Below are 22097 nucleotides of genomic sequence, written 5' to 3'. Positions count from 1 at the left end.
AATTTAATCAATTCTTAAAGCCTGCTATGTAAAAAAAATGGCACTGTTTGGGCACCTAAATTGCAGTGCTCCCAAATGTTTTCAAAGACATGTCCGTTGTGAAAAGAAAGCGATGGACAGTAGTGTCCAGCTTAACCGAGGCAGCCACGTCAGTGCTATTGTGGAAATGGAAATTCACCATGGTCCTAAATGAAGAGCAATAGGCTGGTGCTGAAAGCATATCAAAACATTTGCTCTCTTTTTATCACGGGAATGTGGAATTTGTTTTTTGAAAGTGCTGCCCACAGTGATATCTTTTATTTTTTCTTTCATGTTGTGCTGGCTTTTTTCAAAGCCCAGGAAAACAAAACTTTTAAGAGAACAATTGGTCCTATGTTTCTGAGCACGGTCCACAACTTTTCCAATACAACTTACGCCCTAAAGGAAATATTAAAGGGACCGACAACTGGCCAGAATGTGTTGTGGGACGTTGATGGAAATGAAATTACCCGGATTTATAGTGATAGAATCCAGCATGCTGTTCGCAGTTTAAGTAGGAATTGTAATTTTAAATTGGCAAAGAAAGTAAAAAACCATTAAGTGGCAAGGCCTTGTGAAATCTTGGTACTTCAGATATAGTCTATGAGATTACTGTACATGAGGCAGTCGTTATTAAGTACAACATAATTATTGCTTAAAATTGTAGTTACTTTATAGCTAGACACTGGTGCCTTATTATACGCTTTGCAAATCGAAAGCACGCATGGCTAAGGCAACACGCTGAACTGCATGTCATGTGTAAGAGCGTCGTTTTGTTTTTGATCCAATTGGCTTTGTTTTGACTGGTTAAATATGCAGCCTTTGCACAGGAAAACACGAAAACATGTAGCTGTTATCGCAGAAATACTTCAACACTTCAGGGAAAACACGGGGAATACGGGAGATGGAAATTCAAGACGATGAGCAAAACGAGAACAAGGTGAAAGCAGGAGCCAACGTTTTGACAAGTGGACTTGTCTTCTTCAAGGCGACGTATGCTATCCTCGCCGCAGTATATATAGGTGGGGTTCTTCTAAAGGGGAGAGGGTGTAAGGCGGGAGGGTGCGGCAACGAGCGAAGGTGTGTCAGCATGTCGAATTGAGAGTAAAGGAATGCTGTGCACAAGGCCAGCCCCCCCCCCCCCCTCCTACGGTCTGTCAACGCACGCGTGTTAGCCCCCGTGTCAAGGGTGTCCGACACCCCGGCTGAAAAAAAAAATTAAAAAATAAAAAATAAATAAAGAAAAAGGGGGAAAAGGGGGGGATACGCCAAGAAATCAAACGAAGTGTTGTTGGCTATAGCTTGAAATGTAGCATAGCGAATAGATTCTAAAGCTCCCTTTGAAACATTTATGCCTATTGGTTGCAATGTCTTGAACTTATGGATAAGGCATGACTGTCTGTATTTTCTTTCTCGTTCAGAACGGAAATATGACTGTAAGATGTAGAGTTTAAGTTCATCAGTTATGACGTGGTTGGTTGAAATGCTCGGCGACGGCTTTGGGAAGCTTTTTAGCTGTGTCCGCGCTATGTCTGTTTAATCTGACATTCATTGATTGTCCTGTTTCACCGATACATTGTTTTTTACAGAACGAACATTCAAGCATATAAATCACATCCGAACTTGTACAAGTCAAGCTAGGTTTGACTTCATGTGTATAACTATTTGCGGTGCTTTTAATTTTAATGTCACTTTGAAGGTGCCTGCTAGCGTTGTTTTCAGGTCATTTAGGTGGTGGATATAATCGTGGTCTTTGCTGCAGATTCTTCTTATTCGTTTCGCATCCCCAAGTTTCTCTCGATAGAGCTTATGATGCCGCGGCAAAATTGGAGAGACAGACGGAACTGGCGAAGAAACAGCCCACACTAGAATCTGACAGACCGCCGGCCTTTATAACAAAATATTCTAATGCACTCCCAAACATAAACAACACCCTAAGAAAATACCACCCATTATTATCAAGTAATGAGCGTCTGAGAAAAGCGTTCCCAGATGTACCTAGGGTTACCTATCGCCGAAACAGGAACTTTAATGACATGTTAGTGCATGCAAAAGTCAGCCAACAGCATTCCTCCGTAATAAAAGCATGTTGTCGCCCCAGGTGCAAAACTTGCAGGCACCTTCAAAGTGACATTAACATTAAAAGCACCGCAAATAGTTATACACATGAAGTCAAATGCATACACATGAAGTCATGAAGTCAAATCTAGCTTCACTTGTACAAGTTCTGATGTGGTTTATATGCTTGAATGTTCCTTCTGTAAAAAACAATGTATCGGTGAAACAGGGCAATCAATGAACGTCAGATTAAACGGACATCGCGCGGACACAGGTAAAAAGCTTCCCAAAGCCGTCGCCAAGCATTTCAACCAACCAGGTCATAACTATGATGAACTTAAACTCTACATTTTACAGTCAAATTTCCGTTCTGAACGAGAAAGAAAATACAGAGAATCGTACCTTATCCATAAATTCAAGACATTGCAACCAATAGGCATAAACGTTGCAAAGGGAGCTTTAGAATCTATTCGCTATGCTACATTTCAAGCTATAAGCAACAACACTTACCCCCGTATGCAGAGATGCAACTTAAGTCGAAGCACATGCTTTACTTGATTTAGATGACGCCTGGCGTTAACGTGCCCAAAGACGCTCACTGCGTTTCCTTCGGCGTGTTCCCGATAGGCGTCACTCGGAACAAGTCAAGCATGTGCTTCGACTTAAGTTGCATCTCTGCATACGGGGGTTAGTTTGATTTCTTGGTGTATCCCCCCCCCCTTGTTCCCCCCTTTACCCCCTTTTCCTTACTCTTTATTTATTTTTATTTTTTCAGCCGGCGTGTCAGACGCCCTTGACACACAGGCTAACACGTGTGCGTTGACAGACCGTAGGAGGGGGGGGGGGGGGGCGGTGGCCCTGGCCTTGGCCTTGTGCACAGCATTCCTTTACTCTCAATTCGACACGCTAACACACCGTCCCTTGTTGCCGCACCCTCCCGCTTTACACCCTCTCCCGTTACACCCTCTCCCCTTTAGAAGAACCCCACCTATATATACCGTGGCTGGCGAGGAAAGCACACGTCGCCTTGAAGAATACAAGTCCACTTGTCGAAACGTTGGCTCCTGCTTTCACCTTGTTCTCATTTTGCTGGTCGTCTTCGACACTTCAGAAAACATCTATCGCACGAACATCGACTTGATAAACAAAATAATGCTTTCTCACAGTTACGGTTGTACTTGTAATCTGCCTCCCGCTAATGCCGGTGTATAATCGCTGTCGCGCTCGTCTATCACTGTTTTCATTATGCTTTTAGTGAACGACTACATCTCCACTGCAGATAGAAAAATTCTCGTGAAACATTGCCACATCCTATATGGTCGCCGCAGGTATGTGCCAGGCGATGAGAACGACAGTGAAGTAGCGCGCGAGTGGAAAAATGGAGACGACAACGACGTCGCGTTGACTGCTCTGATAAAGAGCTTTTATACGTCCTCTACGCCGGCTTTCCAGTCTCCTGCTAGGCTGCGACAATATGTTCCATGGCATTTTTCGCTTTACCACTTCATGATTAGACACTCTGACCATTAATCTTTCCATTGCGTTAAAAAAATAGGTACCTTGAAAATTGGTTTTCAGTCCCTTTAAAACATAGTATAGTTTAGCTTCCCATTACGTTAAAAAAAATAGTTACCTTGAAAATTGGTTTTCAGTCCCTTTAAAACACTTGTATAGTTAAACTGAGGCTACTAATCATACCTGAAAACTCGATATGGCTGCATACTCTATCCTGTTGGTCCCATTTGCGTAAAACGTGCCACTTTTAAAAAAAATAAATTTGTTCGTGCTTTATAAAGCACCCATTTGCTTGATTCTATAAGCACTCTTTAAAAAGGGCCTTGAAGTGTAATGGAACCAAGTGCTTGTCATCGCATATCAGATGCAGTGTAGTAGGCATCTGTTGCATTGCATACAGTAAACTAAGGCAGTTTTGGTTAAACCAAGGGATGTGGTCGTGCACAGTCTGGTACATGGAGAGCGTGGCAGTTTCCTTCTACACATGGACTGTATCTCCAGAACATTTGTCTGAGCTGTTAGGAAGATGTTACATTGAAAGCAATGTTCAGGATGTGTTTTAGTTGTGTGCATCTTGTACCCTACTGACCATGGGCAATGTTGAACAAGGCAAGCACCTCTTCAGAACTAAGCACTGCAGGCATATAATAAAGTTTGCATGTACTATGTCGACCACCAATTCATGATGTTGCACTCTGTTCTGACTGCTTGCAATGCCTGGCTTCATTTGCAAGTAAGCTTGGGCATAGACAAGTGCGGCAACAGGGCACTGTGTGGCAGTGTTTCAGTAGGTTTATAGCAATGAAAAGGCGACAGGTTGGGCACTAAACTTGAGCTGGTTTATTTGCATACCAAAGGTGCACATGTGCACTTTGCAGTCAAGCCAGTTTGTTGCCTATCCTGACCTGCTCTGCGTGTCGTCTTTTTATTAGTATAATTATGTATAGTAAACCACAAGCCACTCGACCAGGAATAAATCTTAAGGTAAAGAGGGGTGATAATTATGCTTATGCAGTAGCAAAAAGATCACTTGCTGTGAGGGCAATGCAAGAACAAAAGACGTGCCACGGTGCCACTTTAGTTTCTGCACCAGTTGTCCATATTGCCGTGGATTTTTTATGGTGTCTGTCGGGGTGTAGTTTATCAAAGGACTGTTATACAAGGTGCACCATAATTACTGTCTCTACTTTTATCGATAATTCTGCCTCTGATTTTTCAACATTTCTCCACAACATTCTACATCTGTCTTCTGTATTTTGACTGTGTTTCATGCTGGTTTGTTTATTTTTTGGGAAATGGCAAGCTCTGGATCACATTGACCCGCAATATCATCATTGAGCAAGGTCGTACACTCTCTTTCCAAGAACCACATGAAAATTCACTGCAAGATTGTCCAATGGGTTCTCAACCGTGCCACTGCAGTGGTTGCTCTGCTTCTGCGGCCACTTCTCACCTTAATAAAATTGCAAGGAAGAGAATCTGATACCAGTCACGGAGAAGCAGCATAATGCTGGCCTTGGTGCTGAATGTGTTGGTGACAACAATGAGAGGAGCCATGAAAATGGACATCAAGGTGTTTCCCTATGGGCTCCTGAGAAGACTCAGAGAAAAGAAAAATGCGAAAAATGCTGCTGGCATTGGCTGTGAATGGGGAACCCTCTTCACAGATGAGAAAATTTTCATGGTGGAGGCCTGTCAGAACACTTTAGAACTTTCATGTTTGTTCCAATGTCAGAGCTTGCTGTTGCTGCCAGCAAGACAGTTTTTCGAAAATCGCATGCGGTCTTTATCATGGTTTCAGCTGGGGTAACCGTCACTGGCCGCTTTCCTCTTGTTTTTGGGACAAAATGCGCAATGATGAACCCTCATACATACTTTAAAGGTATTCTAAAGCCTCATTCGCTGCCCTCATCCCTGTCCTACTTTGGTGAGTAGTCTTGGACTTAGTAGCAGGACGGCACATCAGCACAACAATTGAGTAAATCAACACCACAGCAGTGGTGTCATGCCAGACTTCATTCCAGCTTAAGAGTGGCTAGCAAACCACCCTGAACTAAACCCAATGGACTTTGCTATTCTTGAAAATGGGGCTCGTACCCTTTAAGCACACTAGCATAGTGGCCCTGAAAGCATCGCTGGAGCAAGCAGGGAGAAAAATTATCCTGAGGATATGCTGCGGGCTATAATTGAAGCTTGCCCAGATTGTTTAAAGGCTGGGATCAATGCCAAGAGCGTAGGTGTTGAATAAAATATTTTGTGTTGCATTCCTAATATATTGGCTAAATGCTCTACAAAACATTTCCCAAGATTTTTTCATTCCAAACGAAAATATTAGGCATATAATTTGCGACAGCATTTGTGGTGCACTGTATAAAGGAACGATACACTCACCGTAGCAAGTTTTATCAACTTTTCCTGCTTTAAGATGGCTCTAGTTAGTGAATATACTTTGAAATTCACGATGTTGCACTGACATATTGATGGTGCACTTTTGGTGCAAAATAAAAGAAGGGTTGTCCTACATTTTTTTACCTCAAGCTTTTTTTGCTGCCAAGTGAAGGCAAATAGTGTTTCTCACTGGTGTCTCTGTAACAATTAGGTGTGTGCAAGAACAGGAGCTCTGCTTGTGCAATATATATTGTTGAATTTGCTTTTTTTCAAAACAATATTCACATATCAAGAGTTTGAAATCCTTAAGACGCTGCTTTAGCATCCTGTTGCAACAAGGGATGAAGCACAGGGTATGTGAGCCCTTAGTTCAGATTTTGCTTGAACCACCGCTGCTGGGCTCATTTCATGCTCTGTGAAGCACTTGTTTCCCCAGCCCTCTAAAATGTAATGATATTAACCATGTATTCTCAGCATGAAATTGCTGACAGATGTGCCTGTAGAATTCCTGAGAAACAGGTGAAACACACTTGTCCTTCTCATCCATGCTCAATGCATGCCTGTCCTTGAATTGCAGCCCGAGAAAGAAGAGGCCGAACGTCCATCTGAAGCCGAAAACTTGACGGATGGTCCTCCTGCCAAAAAGCCAGCACTGCAAGGTACTTTCCCGCCAGTTGTGCGACCAGTTTTGAAGGATCACACTGTAAACTTGTTGCTTGTGTGCTGGTCTTTGTTTGTATCTTGTAGCCTTTCCACTTTGGAAAATCATATTCCTGGAAGTAGGTTGCGAGGGAAAATCGCCCAGCGCCAAGGTAAACAGGACAATCTGTTTTAACCTAGTGATCACAGCTGCTAAGTGCAGGGGTCTTGCTGCACACCACCTTTATTCACTTGCCTGGCTCAAAAGATTACTTTTGATTGTAAAACCTGTAATATAACTTTTGCTTATCTTCTTCCCATTATAGTTGGGGTAACGTAAGCTGTATTTTCTGTACATTTTGCACGGCAAGCTAGCTATTGTGAAGTAGTCTTTTTGCAAGTGTCTTCTGTTGGTAGCAGATGGAGTTTTGTGACAAAGGACTGTACCTGCATACAAATCTCTCTTTTTTTTTCTCCTTCTTCTTTTCTCTTTGGCACTGGGTGTGTGTTTTTTAGCACCAGAAGAGCTGCATCGACTCATGGCTGCCTTCCACAGCACCCCCCTACCCCCAAACTGGCAGGTGTAGGTAGTGCCTCTGCGATTGGGCACCTGCCAAACACACAGCTGCCTTAACTTTTCCAGGTGACACTATGTTTCTGTGATGCAGTAAAAATGTGCGCTACCTTCTCTGGATTAATGGCAGGCTAGCCCTGCAAGAAGACTGTTTTCATTTCTCTCTACTGCGTTGCTTAAAGGGACTATAAACATTTTACATCAACCGGCAAGCTCCAAATTCTGCTATGTCTGATAAAAAAAATTCTCCGATTATTGCCAATTGCACCGAGAAAGGTCCTTTGTGCCATCCGTTTCCAAAACGGCATTTCAGGAGAAAATTGTACAAAGCCTGTGCCTCGCTAGTAAAACTAAAAACCAAAATGTAATGTGCACTGTCATCATCGTCAGATAATAGAGGTGCACTGAGCGGCCATAGCCACGGATATAGCCAATGCCATCGATCCTCCATTTGCTGTTTTCGTTCTTTTGTTGTATTTCTCTCTGGTGGAGGTTCCAATGTTCTTCCAATGTGCGGTCTTGTTTGTGCCATTTGTGGTGAGTTCTGTATTCCTCATACTACTGTGGTGTGTAACTCACTCAAGAAGGCTGTTGGGTCAAAAAGCAGCTTCGGATAATGTTCGGTTGCACATTGTTTAGCATAGTTGTGGACTGTGCCACTTTATAGACTCCTCCTACTCAACCGCTGGTTAGGAGGAGGAAAAAGAGAGGGAAAAGACGGGAAGGCCAATAATTTGCCTATCAGCCTGGGGGCCTTCTTTGCAACTTTGCACGATTGCAAATCCCATGGTTGTAATTTAAACAGCTCTCGCAACACCCGGCGCACAGTTATGTCTTCGCACGTTAAAAGTAAAGAAATCTCTGGATATGTTCACTTTAACTTTGGTTTAGTCGTGCACATCCTGTAGGGTGTGATGTTCCCTACATCTCACGTCTTTCTTCCATAATATTTTTTTGTAATATTTAAATGGTAGAAGTGGTCAGCTTTTTGCCACAATATGCGCACAGGGACAGGAATTTTATTAAAAATTATTTAAGCTGGCCCTGTAACTTTTACCCAAATTCCACTTTGGTATGCATAAAATTGACTGCTAATTTGTTGACTATTTCAGTTAATATAGGAACCATAAAAGGCCTTAGTTCTGGTGCTCATTTATAATTGTCGCATTGACACAAATATTTTGCAATTTTTCATTTCTGTATATTAGGGTAAAAACAACTTCAAAAATAAAGAAAAAGCCAATACAGCTGCCGAGTGACTTTTTGTGGCACAATTTATTAGACCCATTGATTATATGGGTGTACCCGTGTGGTACACCCATATAATAATAATAAAAACAAAAACACTTGCGGCAGAACCAATCTCACGCTGACTGTTGATGGTAGTGTGTTAGCATTGAATCAATATAGCAACACAACTTATTGCCATAGTCGAAATGAGTTGTGCATAAAGATTGTACTACAGCAGAATTGCTCTTTCGTGCTTCCCTAAGAATGCTCGTCGCCATCTAGTGTTGTCGCTGTGCAGCCTGCGCGTGGCCTCCACAATGCATCGCATGTGTGGGAATGCTGAGAAAGACGTAACAACTGGTCTCCTCTCGTGCATTTTTCTGGACTCGCTGCGCCATATAGTAGTGCAGCCAAGAAGCCCGTGTGGGGGGCCTCTGAGAAGCGTGGCATGCTGATGGGTGCGAACGTTGAGAATCGTTCCTTCGCTTGCCGCGCACCCAGTGGCACACACTCAGTTGGCAAGAGGTTCATTGAAGAGCCGCACACACCCAGTGCGTTCATGGCGCTGCTTGTAAAAGCATTGGTGTGAAAGGCGGTACATACCCAGTGTATTTGTGCTGTAGCCTGCGAATGCATCAGGTTGCTCTCCTGGAGGAACCCTTGTGATGTGGAGTTAATTCCTCTCAACATCAGAAAAATTTAAGGATTTTTTTTCGTCGCTGTAGAACAGCCCATTTCCTGGCACATACTTGGTTGCCCAAGTTGGCGTCGAAGAGTGGCGCACACCTGCTGGCACGCACCCAGTGACCCAAGTTGGCATCAAGGAGTTGATTGAAGACCAGCGCAGACCGAGTGACCCAGTGCCGCAAGTCGAGGAGTTTCTTCGAACAGCATTACACACCCTGTCCCGCATCTAAAGTGATCACCAACAAGGACGTTTGTTGAAGAGCAGCACATATGTACACATCGCCACATACTTGGTGATGTAAGTTAGTCTGACTGTTGGTTTCGAACCATGTTCCTTCGGCACTGCAGCCCAATGCACTGCCAATTTTACCACGGACTAAGTGGCACAGGTAGGTGGGAAAACGGTTAAATACAAACAAACATACATTGATAGAAACATAGATTCATAGCCCCCGGAAAGTGTGGGAATTACGCTAAATATGCTTACGCATTAATAGATTCACGTAAGCAGTACGTATGGCACTAAAGCGACACGGCACCTTGCCAGCCTTGCTGTCTTCCATTTTCTGGACACTTATGGCAGTTTGCCTTGGTTTCCCTGCTGTGCAACGGGAAGATTTTTTTGACGACGAAAAAAAGGGTCCAAGTGATATTTTGCCATTGTTGCCTGCTCCACACCTTGCTGGCTTACCCTAGCATGTCACTGCTGCCAACCAAATTTTTGTAACAACTGACAGCCACTGTCAAACCTCTAGCATGAACGAGATGTGAGGCAAGTTCAACTCGAGCCTGTGTCCGGCTACTGCTGCATTGCATGCGAGACACATTTGCGTGCTTTGCAACCTAGTTTCTGACTTGAGCAAACATGCAATTAAAATGCTTTTAGGGAATTTAAAAAAAGATGCATTTTGTAATTGTCAGCGGGTGATTTTAATGCACCATTAGCTATGGCTTTGGGGCGAAGCGTGCTAGGCTGAGCGGCAGTGAGCGGCTTGCTCCCAAAACATTGTTAGGTGGAGCACTGTATGCCACACCATTGCACGAAGCTTGTTGCTGGTGCTTTCATTCCTTCAGAGAAAATGCATCTTTGCACGTTCCGAAAGTGGGCGGAAAAAGTTACGTGCAGTGCCTTGCACACATCGCCGCAGCGGAGTGGGTTGTATATGCATAATCTAGACAAAGTTTGCCCAAAATTACATCCGTCATAGCGTACAGCCCGTTTAGCCAGATCTCTTAAATGTAGTGCTTGTTGCATGAATAATAAATATCAGCAGACCAAACTCGGAAGAATGGTTGGTCATATGTCCGTTGTAATAGTCGTTTGTAATGTTGTTTCGTAGGAGCCAGATTGCTCAAGCTTAACAATGATCCATTCGCACTCTAATTTTGCTCAGCCATGCCACTCAGCATTGAGTACTTTCTTGTCACTACACATTTCACCTGTGTGTTCTCTTGGGAGTAAATCTGAATACACTTTGGTACAACACCAATTATTTGATATAACAGTGGCACCATCAACTGCGGCCATTTGAACTAGTTGGCATTTTTTTCCCCTTTGCCGCAGACTATGCCCACATGCCATCTGGTCTTGTGCACGTACGTTCCACAGAGTATGCTAACAAATTGCTTATTTTTTCCTAATGCTTATATATGTTTTGCTTCCAGTACGCTGTTTTGTAATGGGCAATATTTGATTAGAAGCAATTTACTAACGCTGCGAATGCTAAGATATCGACATCATTTTATAAATGGTGAAAAAGGCTGTTTAACACATGAAAAGTATTAAAATTTTATTTGTTTTTTCCAGCATTTGATTTGGTCTCAAAATTTATTAGTCACGTACCCGTACCGGTTTACGAGCTGCTTTGAATGCTCATCAAGCAACTGCACCTGCATAGTATGGCAAGCACAGTGAGACTATTCAAACCAGTTTTATTGCTCTGCCAAACTGCATAAACTTGAGCAAGTGCTTTACTATCATAGAAAGCTTGGTCACATGACACTTTCTTTGCCTTGCTGAAAATGTGCGTTGTTTGCTCTGTTTCTTTCCCCATTAATGTTAATGATAATCAGTGAAAAATAGTTGTAGTATTTAGTATACTTGCATTGGTCACAGTGTTTGAGTAGAATTTAGCAAAAGGCCTTTTGCTGTTGATATATTAACTGACCAGAGCTTTTATTTGCCATCCTGAACGTGTAGCAATGCAGATGTGAACTTTTCTACAGTCATCTTGCATTCAAAGTTAAGGCCTAAATCCTTGTTATGATGTCTGCCACTGTAGGGGGGGAGGTCTTTAGTTAGCAGCAGAACAAATAAGGGAGGCTTGGATATGGCATGACATCAACTCCACATAACATTAAATTTCGCCTCTACTGTGCAAAATAAATATATGAGTGTCCCTACTCCAGTTGAAAACATCATTAAAAATATAAAGGTGCAGCAAACCTCATTAGATGTGTTACCAAGACGCTGCCCACCTGCTACTAATGATTGAGACACTGGGCTGACATTACCAATGATGTTACTGATAGGGAAAGAAGTAAGGGCACTGGCACCATGAAGTTGTCCAGGGGGTCAAGTCGCAACTGGATAGCCAAGGAGTACATGAGCTGAACAGACAGAGCACATGGTTGTGGGCATTGTCGGGATTCCTTCTCACGTTGTAGTTAGCCAGGCACCATGCATACATTGCTTCTTGTAAAGGCCAACTCAACCGTCATGCATTTTGTGCATGGGACGTGATGTCAAGGAATGCAATCCAGGCTGAAAATGAAGCCATGCCAGCCACTGACATTTTTTTTGTTTTTTGTGCTTGGTTCTCTCCACAACATACTGAATCTTGCTCAACTGATTTGCTTACATACCAGCCTTGCACCATTACTGACAATTTGCTGAAAAAGGGATGGTGGCAGCTGTAGCCATACCTGCCAAATTATATGATTTTATTGTAAAATGCTAGGTTTTTAGTGCACATTTAAGATCGTCATATTATAAAGCATTTAAAGATTTTTATTTGCATATAGCTGAAGGTAAAAACAACCTTATAAAGAAAAAGGCAAGCACAGTTACTGAGCGATCATTTATGGCCCCATATGTGTAACCCATTGATTATGTGGGCGTACCCATGCAGCAGTGACATCAACTGGCAGAACCAATGTATAATGGGAAATCATAAACACTTCTGCTTGTCTGTGGCCCAGATCATTGTTGCTACGACTATATAGAATGAGTGCCTGTTCACAGCATCCCTAGATAACAAAATGTGTGAATTTCTAATGGACGGTGAACGTATTGAGTAATCAAATTATTTCAAGTATTTTTCGCCAAATTTTTGTACATTTTGCCTGTCACTGTAGCATATATTGAATTTGAAGGCTTGCAAGTCTGTGTATCGGATGCCTTTTTATCACAACACTGGCAATTATGGTATTAAAGGACTGACAAATGGTGTTATGGTTATTACAATGGCCAATTGCAGTACTATCCAGGGTGCCCAATCTTGTAGTGCTTAAGCAACAAATGGCATCAAGCCTTTTCTTTTTTAATTATTTCGGTCTGTAATGAAGATTCCTATGCTGGAAACTGACAATTTTGCGTGATAGTGACTCTATGCTGGTATGAGAAAGAAACTGCCAACAAATGTGACCCCAGCCATAAGAAATAATCTTCATTTTAGCAATCGTCATGCGCTTCTGGAACTGTTGAATTATTTCTACGATAATGAATGTGCAATCTTTTGACTGTCTGGTCACTTCCAAGCCAAGATGCACCAGCAGTTTGGCAGTGCCTTTATGCTTGGAGACTGTACGGCACCAGAAAGGGCATCTTGTATTTCACAGTGAGACCACCACCACACTGCTACAAACCTGTGTGTGTACAAAAGGTTGCTTGCATATGGGATGCCAACGTAAACTTTTGTTACATTGTGTCATGCATTTAGAAGTGTGCAAATGCATATAAAATGTGCATAAATTTTTTGAGCAAAAAATAAAAGCATGGTGTACCTTGTGACAGCTAACTTGCGTACATCAAATTGTGATCACAAGAGGTTGCTTTGGCGTTAGTCTCAAAGTTTCACAGTAGAGTGTTGGAGCATTCAGTTTTCAGTGCCAATTTAAAATGCCTCTTTGAACTGCCAACATCCTCTTGGATTTTATCAATATAAAGCACATTCTTTTCATTTTCACCATAATCTCGGGATGGGTTCTTGACAGTCCCTTGAAATGGTTGATTGTTGTGTTTATAGTCCCTTTGAGGGGTCTTTGGTTGTGAGCAGTTATGAGAGGGAGGCTGTGTTTGATTCAAGCGAAGGTAAGAAAGGCAGACCACCTTTTGACAGTTGCAAACTTTGTGACATGGTGGCTATAAAGGTTAGGTACACTCCATATATGTAAGTGTCTAACTTGGGTTGTTAGTGTGAATGGGAGGAGCCGTGCTGTAGTGGCCTTCTTTGCTATGCTGTGCTATGAATGCCCTTGGCAGCAGCGCTGTTTCTAAAGACTTGCCGTCTTTTTTCTGTCTTCCTGGTGAGTCTTTGCAGGTGTTGCCTTCAGCTGCTGCGCGCCTCCACTTTTTGAAGGCACCCCATCATGCCTGAGTCGGACACCTTAGCTTTGACACCCTCCCCTCACCCACTTCCCTAGTATATATCTTGTAGATGAAGGATACAATGTCCTGGTCAATAGTGTGTACCATTTCTTAGCATGACCACGTATGCAAGTTGTGAAGCTCATTGAGGTCATTGGCACTGATAAAAGCAGACATGCAAGTTAGCATTTCTTTACTTACATGTTGTCTACTGCCAGTCTTGTGTTTAGTGCTTGGAGGGAGTAAATTTTGTCACGCTATTCCTTTGGCAGGGTGTTTTGCCCTCATTCTTGTTCCATCTGTTACGTCTTGCATATTGGCTGACAGAATGTGCTCTCAGGCAGACTACAGTAACTGATAGTTGTCTGCATGCCAGAGCTGATAGAAATAGCAAAGCTATGACAATCCTTGCTTGGGTTGGTCGGAATGAACTCGCTGCATGTCCAGCACATAACTTGTATCTTTAATGACAAACCATCGGGCATAAGTAAGGTGAAAAGTGCTAGGATATCTCAGTGAAAACCTTAGCAGTTCTGCTCATTGGGACATGCCAGTATATGGGAGGAACTTGTGCTGTTTGGTGTTGTTTGGCCTCGTGTCTTGATTGCCATGTTTTTTCTCTTTTTTGTGTCTTTTTTACACCATTTAGTCGAGAGAGGGCGTGCGGTGCTTCTCACGGTGTTGACACGATGCGTTGCGAATGTGACAATGACTGGAGAGCTGGCGGTAATGGCCACCTTCAGTCTGCTTTCTTCGTTCTTTCTTGTTTTTCAGGTGATAAGCTGTGGTTAAGTGCTTGCCTTGCTTTTGGGGTACTGAATTGGCCAGCTAGGGCATCCCAAGCAAGTGCTTTGCTTGTTGTTGAAAAGCCATAGAGTGAAGCATGCTCTGTTTGAGGCTCCAGGAGGCTTGTCCTTTGCATATTGCTACCTGGCGTGACTTGACTCAATTAAAATGGAGCTACCTGCTTGGGATTTAGATCTGATTAAGTGGGAAGGGGTTTACCGAACAATAAGACAATAACATTGACGTGGCCTATATAATAGGTTTTTACACATTAAGACAGCACTTGTTTTATGGTGCAGTTAGGTAATTTATACAAGCTTTATTCTGCAGTCATAGTAGTTTTAACATATTTCAGTCCAGTTTTCAATAGGTGCAAGCAGTGAAATAGGCCTGATCTCCATTAGCCTGCTTATAATGAACCTTAATAGGATGAGATCTGAGCGGGCCAGCAAACGGTAAAGAAGCAAGTTGATTCCAAGGGCATAGTTTGAAAGGCTCGATGTGGGATGCACTCTGAAAATTTTCATCATTGTTGCCAGACTTCCAGCTGTTATGTCAAATGTCTGTTTCCAGTAGCCTAACCAGGTTAGTGTATGTTGCCTACAAAACCGTGCAACTTTTAGACCACATGTATTGGTTGGCTCGTGAAGGCTCTGATTTCTCCATTTATGTATTATTTGCAGTTCTGCTGCTGTAGGAAAGAAATGACCTTGTAAAAGCCAAATTCTCGTGAAAACTAGTCAAATTTAAAACCTTACTGCTCAGTGAAGTGTGCTGATTGTTACAAGGCACAAGGCCACTTTGAATCCTTTGTGCTGGTAGCAGCAATTTGTACATGGCAACATTTTCATGCATTCAATGTTTCTTGGAATATCCAACATTCCTAAAATGTTGCTTCACATCATGGGCTTTTGGGGTGTACAGAAGGAATGGCCTAATCCTGACGAGTTGATCCATCAAGTGCATCTTGTAAGTTTATTTAAAGTTCAACTCCTGTGTGCTTTTTCACCTTCCATAATTCCTTACGGAAGCTCTTGCTTAGTGTGCTTTTGTTGCACTGGAATCTGGGCACTGCTTGCTGGCCAGTGATCGCAATAAGTCCACCACTGGGCAAGCCAGGGTGGTTAACAGTGGCAACTAACGAGTGCAACCGCTGTCATCTTGTGGCAGACAAGCTGCTATTTGTTCAACCTCGTGCATTAGCCTTAAAGGAGTACTGACAATTAACAGACAGCTGTTGACCTAGTAGCATGGTGCAAAGCCTCGGTGTCATTAACGCACAGCAAATACTTGCATTACCGTTCAAAGCGACTAGTTCAAAATGCCTGCAGAATACAGTCTGGCTGTGGAAAACACAGTGACATATCCAGATGGAGGCTGAAGCTAAAGGTGGTGGTCACGTGGTATCAGATGCCACTGAGGCATGTACGAATACCATTACTGTGCTGCCAAAAGCCGAGCCCATGACAAGGGGAGGCCTAACTCAGTGTCTGGCTCTTCCAATGCCCGTTCCTATTGCTCGGTTTATGTGTGCCTTCTTTAGAGGCATTCACTGCTTGAGTACACTATCACTGGTGATGGTGCCTCCATTATGAGCCTCATTCCTTGGCGCTGTGGCTGTTCATCACGTGCTGCGGTGGGTACACTTATAAATGCTTTTGTGAAAAAAAAGCCACTTGTTTGGTTCCTGCAACAGGTGACGAAGGGACAAAGGATTTAGTCTCATTGGATTGGCTGCAGAAACATTAACGGGCCTCCTACTTGCGTTTCCGTGAGCTAAACAGGAAGCTCCTCTTAGAATCATCTACTTTGCATCTCGTGGGTGCCACGTTGTTAGGGCACTTCTTTATATGCTGTGTCAGCTTATTTGATTTCCCCTTGAGTAAAAGTTTGCTGTATCCTGTGCTTTGGCACAGTATAAACCCGTTCACATGAATAATTTCTCTTATCTCCTTCGGCGCACTTGTGTGCACACCTATGCACGCCATGATCAACATCATCACCAGCATCTCTTTATGTCCACTGCAGGCCCTGCGTCCTCCACCCTGTCTTGTGCTAGCTGGTTGCAACTTGTGCCTGCAGATTTCCTAACCCCACTTAGTCTTCTGCCATCCTCAGCTGCGCTTCCATCGGCATGCCATGATAGTGAACTGTAATTGTCATAGATTAGTGCAAATTAATAACAGACACAAAAAGCAAAGTGGACAAGGACAGGCACCACTAGCAACTATTGTCATGCCACCCACCAATATTTGTACAGTTTGTTGCACATGCGCACCAGGACATGTCTTCACAAGGAAAGAAACCGTGACGCAGGGCTTTCGTGTATCAAAGAGCAGCTTGCATGAATTCATACTTGGACGAAGGCAAACTTATCGAAGCTTCGCTAATACAAATAGTAGAGGCGTCCTTTTTTGATAAAGAATGCCTCCAGAGCCAGCTGAGACGTGGAAATTTTTATGCTGCCTAGGATCTTTGTCTCCTGAAGTCGTGGCTCGCAGCCACTTGCAGAAACGTGTACGACCAAATGTGCGTGCTTATCCTTTTACTTTTTGAGCATGCTCCCCGAAATGGTCATTAACACACCTTTCCGTCTGGCCGATGTAGATTTTCCCACGTGACATTGGGATGGAGTAAATGACTCCAGTGGAGCAATTTACAAAGGGACACTCATGCCTTGTTTGGCGTCTGTGTTTATCTTGGGCACAGATCTGAGCACAGGGCTTTTTCAGTGCATATGACTGTGCACATGTGCAACAAATTGTACAAATATTGGCAAGTGGCATAAGAAGAAGCAGTTGCTAGTAGCATCCGACCTTGTGCACTTTGTTCTTTGTGTCCATTGTTAATTTGTACTAATCTACCATAATTATAATGCAAGACTAACTAGCCCAGCAGCCAGTCCTGGTGATAGTGAGCATATGTAAATATTAGCTAAAATATAATGTTGAAACGCTTCCGATTTGATCTGTACTGCTGCAACTTTAATATGTGTAAATTGTTTTATGAAAACAAGTTGGAAAGCGCTGACTGTCAGTATGTTATCATGCAACGAGTTCATTGTATTCCACAAAGGCACATTCTTGAAGGGGCTGGATAGGTGGTACACACACTAGAGTTCTCATGCATGACGCTCCTCTAGAGAGTTGGTTCTGAAATGCTACTTCTGTAAGCTTGACGAGAGTCTGAAGAACTTCCTAATCTGTTCTTCAGTTGTATGCATTTCCCATTTCTGAAGATGCAAGAAATGGAGTGAATTAAAGAGTTAGATTTTCAATGGACCAAGTTAATTGGCACCTGACGGGGTTATACAGAGTTGTGACGAAGCCATATGTATTAATGAAGCATTGATTCGATTCGTGAGCTATTACACCCTATGGGCTCGAACAAAGAAATAGGTAGCATCAGCTATACTTTACACATTTCTGTACAGGCCCTTGAAGAAGAGAATCAGGCTTGCACGAAAGAGTGCCAGCAAAAAAAGCCCATTGTTTTTTATGGCAAATGGGTAACACAGCATTGTGAGTTAAAAGCTGTTTACCTGCGTACCAGAAGCGACAACACAGTGAAACAGCATAGTGAGCATTATGAGGAATGACAAAGTGAACCCGCTGTAGTAAAGTCGTACCCACAGGACTGCAAGGACCAGACCATATTGTTGAAAATAGTCATGTGGCACACATACAAAAAAAAATATGCCGACTGCCATGAAAACCAAATAATAATAAAAACATGTTTCAGTTCTCGCATAGAAGCTGTGTTCACAATCTTGTTTGCTGAAATGGAACGCAATGTAAATGTAAATTTACACCGCAATGCACAAAGTTTCTCAACACTGTCAACTAAGCTTCAAAGTTCAAAACATGTCCCGCTCTCTGGTGCCTCCTATAACTCTTGTCAACAGCACCAAGCACGCTTAGAATATTGTAGTATAAACAATCCTTTATAGGGGCACTCAAACCCAGCTCAATAAGTACACCACACACTCTATTGCTTTTATTGCATCTTGCAGAGAATCGTCCCTACTCATATCTTGAGCTATGATATTTGGCCACAACGAAAGATGTGTGTCCACGGCATGACCGCAGCTCCATCAGCAACAATTGCAAGCAATTCTTTTGTTTGCTAGGTAGCCCATCAACTCATCAACATCGCAGATGTAATTGCAGAGAAAATATTCAAATTGCAAGCACTGGATGCCATCCAGTTTGCGTAAAAATACACCTTGCTGCAACAGTGCACTGCTGTTGTGGTGTGGGAAGGAAGGATTGTGAAGGGCATTTATTAGATAAAGGGCCCACTTGATGGCCCACTTGATGGCAGTCGCAATAATACTGCACTAGGCTTGCACTGTTGTCATGCGACCTATCTGGGCTGCACCCATTTGGAGAACTGGATGTGTTGAAGGGCGACATAATTAATTGTATGTTGTGCTCTCAAGGCTTGATACTGTATTGACAGCGGCCTAAAAAAAAAAAAGCAATTAGACAAGATTTTTGTGTTTGTACTTCTTGACAGGGACACAAATCTTGCCTTTTGCTTGCAGCCCATTTGTACTCGCGGTGTCAGGCCTTGTATTCTTGAGCTATTACTGAAAATGCGGGCCGTGTTCAGTGATGGGACTTCCGGTTACATCGTTGAAATGGGAGTCCACAGGCTGGTATTACTCACATCCCAGTAAATTCTATGGGGCCTGGTGTCCTCAGCACAATGCTGCATTCAAGTGCCTCTCTCAGCAGCCAAGCTTCTCTCCCCAAGGCTGAGTGTAGTGAGAGTTGTTAACACCCACGAATGTATCCTTTCTCCATAGTCAGCCCAATGCAATGGTTTCAAGCCTTACCATGACTTGTGTGTTGCCACATAGGATATGCTTTCCTCCTTCACATTTTTGCATTTGACATTGGATAAGCCTAGTTCTCTGCTGTGGCTTTTCTGGGAACACTCTCCTCTAGTGCCTAATATGTGCGCTTAGCTGACCTGTGTGTGATGCCATGTGACCTCCTGTAGTGTAAGCAGGGCTGAAGCTGCACTTGGCCATCACATCAGGCATGAGAAATTGGGACACTACCACAAGTCATGGGTTGGCAACTATCCCTTTGAAGGACGCGAGGTCTATGTCAGTACTCCTTAATCAAATTGTGTGGATCTCATTTTCAAGCTGCTGTTTGCCAAGGTTTCTTTGGTGCATGCAGCCACATGCTGGGTTGATCCTTTGGTGGACATTGCGGCCACTCTTGGCAAGGAGCAGCGTGTGGTGTGGGTCATGCTGAGCAGGCTGTGGTTGTGCGCAGATGCTAGCAGCAGCAGCAGCAGTGGAGGAGCCAAGGAAGCGCAGCAAGAGCAGATGGGTCCTGTGCTGGCTGGGCCAGGAGCCCTCAAGGCTGCACCGCCACTCATTGGCTTCGGCCTCATGAAGCTGACACCTGAGCAGCTCGAGATGGTCACGCGTGCAAAGAAGTTTGCCATGGAGCAGAGCATCAAGAGTGTGCTCATGAAGCAGACCATCGCGCACCAGCAGCAGGTGCGTTTGCACCCCACCATTGTGGTGCTTCAGGGTGATTTATTTGCAGGAAAAAAATCTAGCCAATAACTTTTTGTGACAGTGAAACAACAAATTTTTAACGTCTGCAGTTTTATACATGGTGTATTGCTGAATACAGTAGCCAACTGATAATTTGAACATGCTCGATCATTCGGACATGCTCAATTATTCAGACAGCTCTGTGGCATGTCATTCGTGCCTTAGAATAAAGTACAAAGACGATGTTTTAGAGCGCACCAATTGTTAGTTCAGACTCTGCTTGCATGACCATGTGCTAATTTTGCCACCTATTGGAGCAGAAAGAGTGACATTTTTGTTTTGATACATCCTTCTTCCATGTTTGACGTAATAGTTCTGCGGAAATGTGCAAGGGGGAGAGAAGTAATTAATAAAGGAAAAATGAGACGTCCACCCAATAGTAGCAGTTGCTACAAAGAAAACCCAAACGGGGTTTGAAAGAAAAGCCTCAAAGTTCAAGAAAAATTCGTCCTGGTACGGGACTCGAACCCGAGATCACTGCTTTTCCAGGGCAGCAGCTATACCGTCTGAGCTAACCAGGTGGCTGGCAGATGACAGGGTGAAGTCAAACTCATCAACAATTTTTTTCTTCTTTTGTCAACAAGTTTTCTTAACTGTGAGGCTTTTCTTTCGAGGAAACCATATGGGGTTTCCTTTGTAGCAATTCCTACGATTTGGTGGATGTCTAATTTTCCCTTTATTAATTCCTCCATGTTTCGCCTGCCACGTTGCTGTTCATCCTGAAAACAAACTAGCAAAGCCTAATCCAGTAGCCGCCAACCATGCCCAAAGCACGGCACAAGACAAGCCAAACCACTAAGTTACAAAAAGGCTGCATTTGCCGCATTTGTAGAGTTAGAAGTTTGTCGTGAGAGTTCCCTGTGTCCAGCATCCGTTCTTCGCATCTTAAAACTTTCCTGCCTGCGAGAGAACTAGCATATTTTGGGTTATCTAAAATGTTCTCTTTTTTTTTCCTGTCGCAGAGTATGCTTGATACTAAAGTGTATATCATCAAATTGTACAGGAAGAAATTCACTTTCCGATGGTACTAGTCCCAAATAACACGTTTATTAAAAAGAATATTAAAAAAGATATCAAAAATATTTCGTAACGAAGTAAGGTACAGTGTAGAACGCTTATAACGTAAATCGCCGGAGTTGTGAATATTCGCACTATAAGCGGTCCTGCACAATAACCAAAACAACCATTTTCAAGGCCTGCACATATGCAAAAAGGCCAAACCCCATGACTGATCTTGTGTGCAACGGCGATGAAATGGGCCGTCGTGCGAACAGATCGCTCGTTCTTGTTGCTCAATCACTTGGTTCTGGAAATCTAGAATTCGTTGCTCGTTGCTCAAAAGTACTATGGACGACTAGCCAATAGCACCAAGCTGGAACTGTATGTACGTCAGTAAAGTACTACCGATTGTAGCGCGATACAAGCAAACAACTAAGTTTTGATACATTCAAGGATAGGAACCTACTGCAAGACCTTCAGAAATATTTTACGCTGCTCCTTACAGTAAAACACTTCAACTTAGTAGAGTGTTTTTACGCTCCGCTCAGCAGCTGAGCGGAGTGGAAGCACGAATGCGCATGCACCGTCTGCTTAGCCGCAAGTGGGCTAGTGGAGCGACAAACATGGTCTGCTTACAAGCTGCCTGAGCGTAGTGTTGCTGCCGTCTTTCGCTAGCGAGGGTGGTTGATGTGCGCACCCTCTGTCGCACGTGCATCGAGCGACCTCGCTTGCCTCACTCTTTTCAAGATGGCTGCCTCCATTGACATGCTCTCGACCACCCCGTGAACTTCAACCACGCCTTTATGTTCGTCTGTGCAGTGCAAGCCACAAAAGTGATTTTGCACAGACGAAGATTTATGTTTGCTACAAGAAGTTGCAAGTGCTGACCCATTTGAAAACCCCGCAGCGTGGGAGGATGTGGTGCTCACTGTTGGCTGGCGTTGGCATCAGAAAGGATTCGATTGGATGCATATTGCAAGCTCACTGGCTATCATGTGGCGTTCCCCAAGATGGCGCTTTAGTTTCCACTGGAT

General features: G+C 43.4%; 1 protein-coding gene across 3 annotated transcripts in view; it reads left to right on the top strand.

Annotated features, from left to right (window-relative positions):
* Window positions 1-22097, top strand: part of hfp (Poly(U)-binding-splicing factor hfp) — a 322321-nt gene that overhangs the window by 36368 nt on the left and 263856 nt on the right. For all 3 annotated transcript variants that reach the window (XM_070531376.1, XM_070531377.1, XM_070531378.1), the window contains exons 2-3: window positions 6557-6638; window positions 19775-20004. In XM_070531376.1, coding sequence (XP_070387477.1) covers window positions 6557-6638; window positions 19775-20004 — 312 coding nt within the window. The remainder of the gene's footprint in view (window positions 1-6556; window positions 6639-19774; window positions 20005-22097) is intronic.

This window comes from Dermacentor albipictus, chromosome 1, assembly GCF_038994185.2.
Source record: "Dermacentor albipictus isolate Rhodes 1998 colony chromosome 1, USDA_Dalb.pri_finalv2, whole genome shotgun sequence".
Lineage (NCBI taxonomy): Eukaryota > Metazoa > Arthropoda > Arachnida > Ixodida > Ixodidae > Dermacentor > Dermacentor albipictus.
Note: the sequence above shows the minus strand (reverse complement) of the source record. Positions and strands in the feature narration are given on the sequence as shown.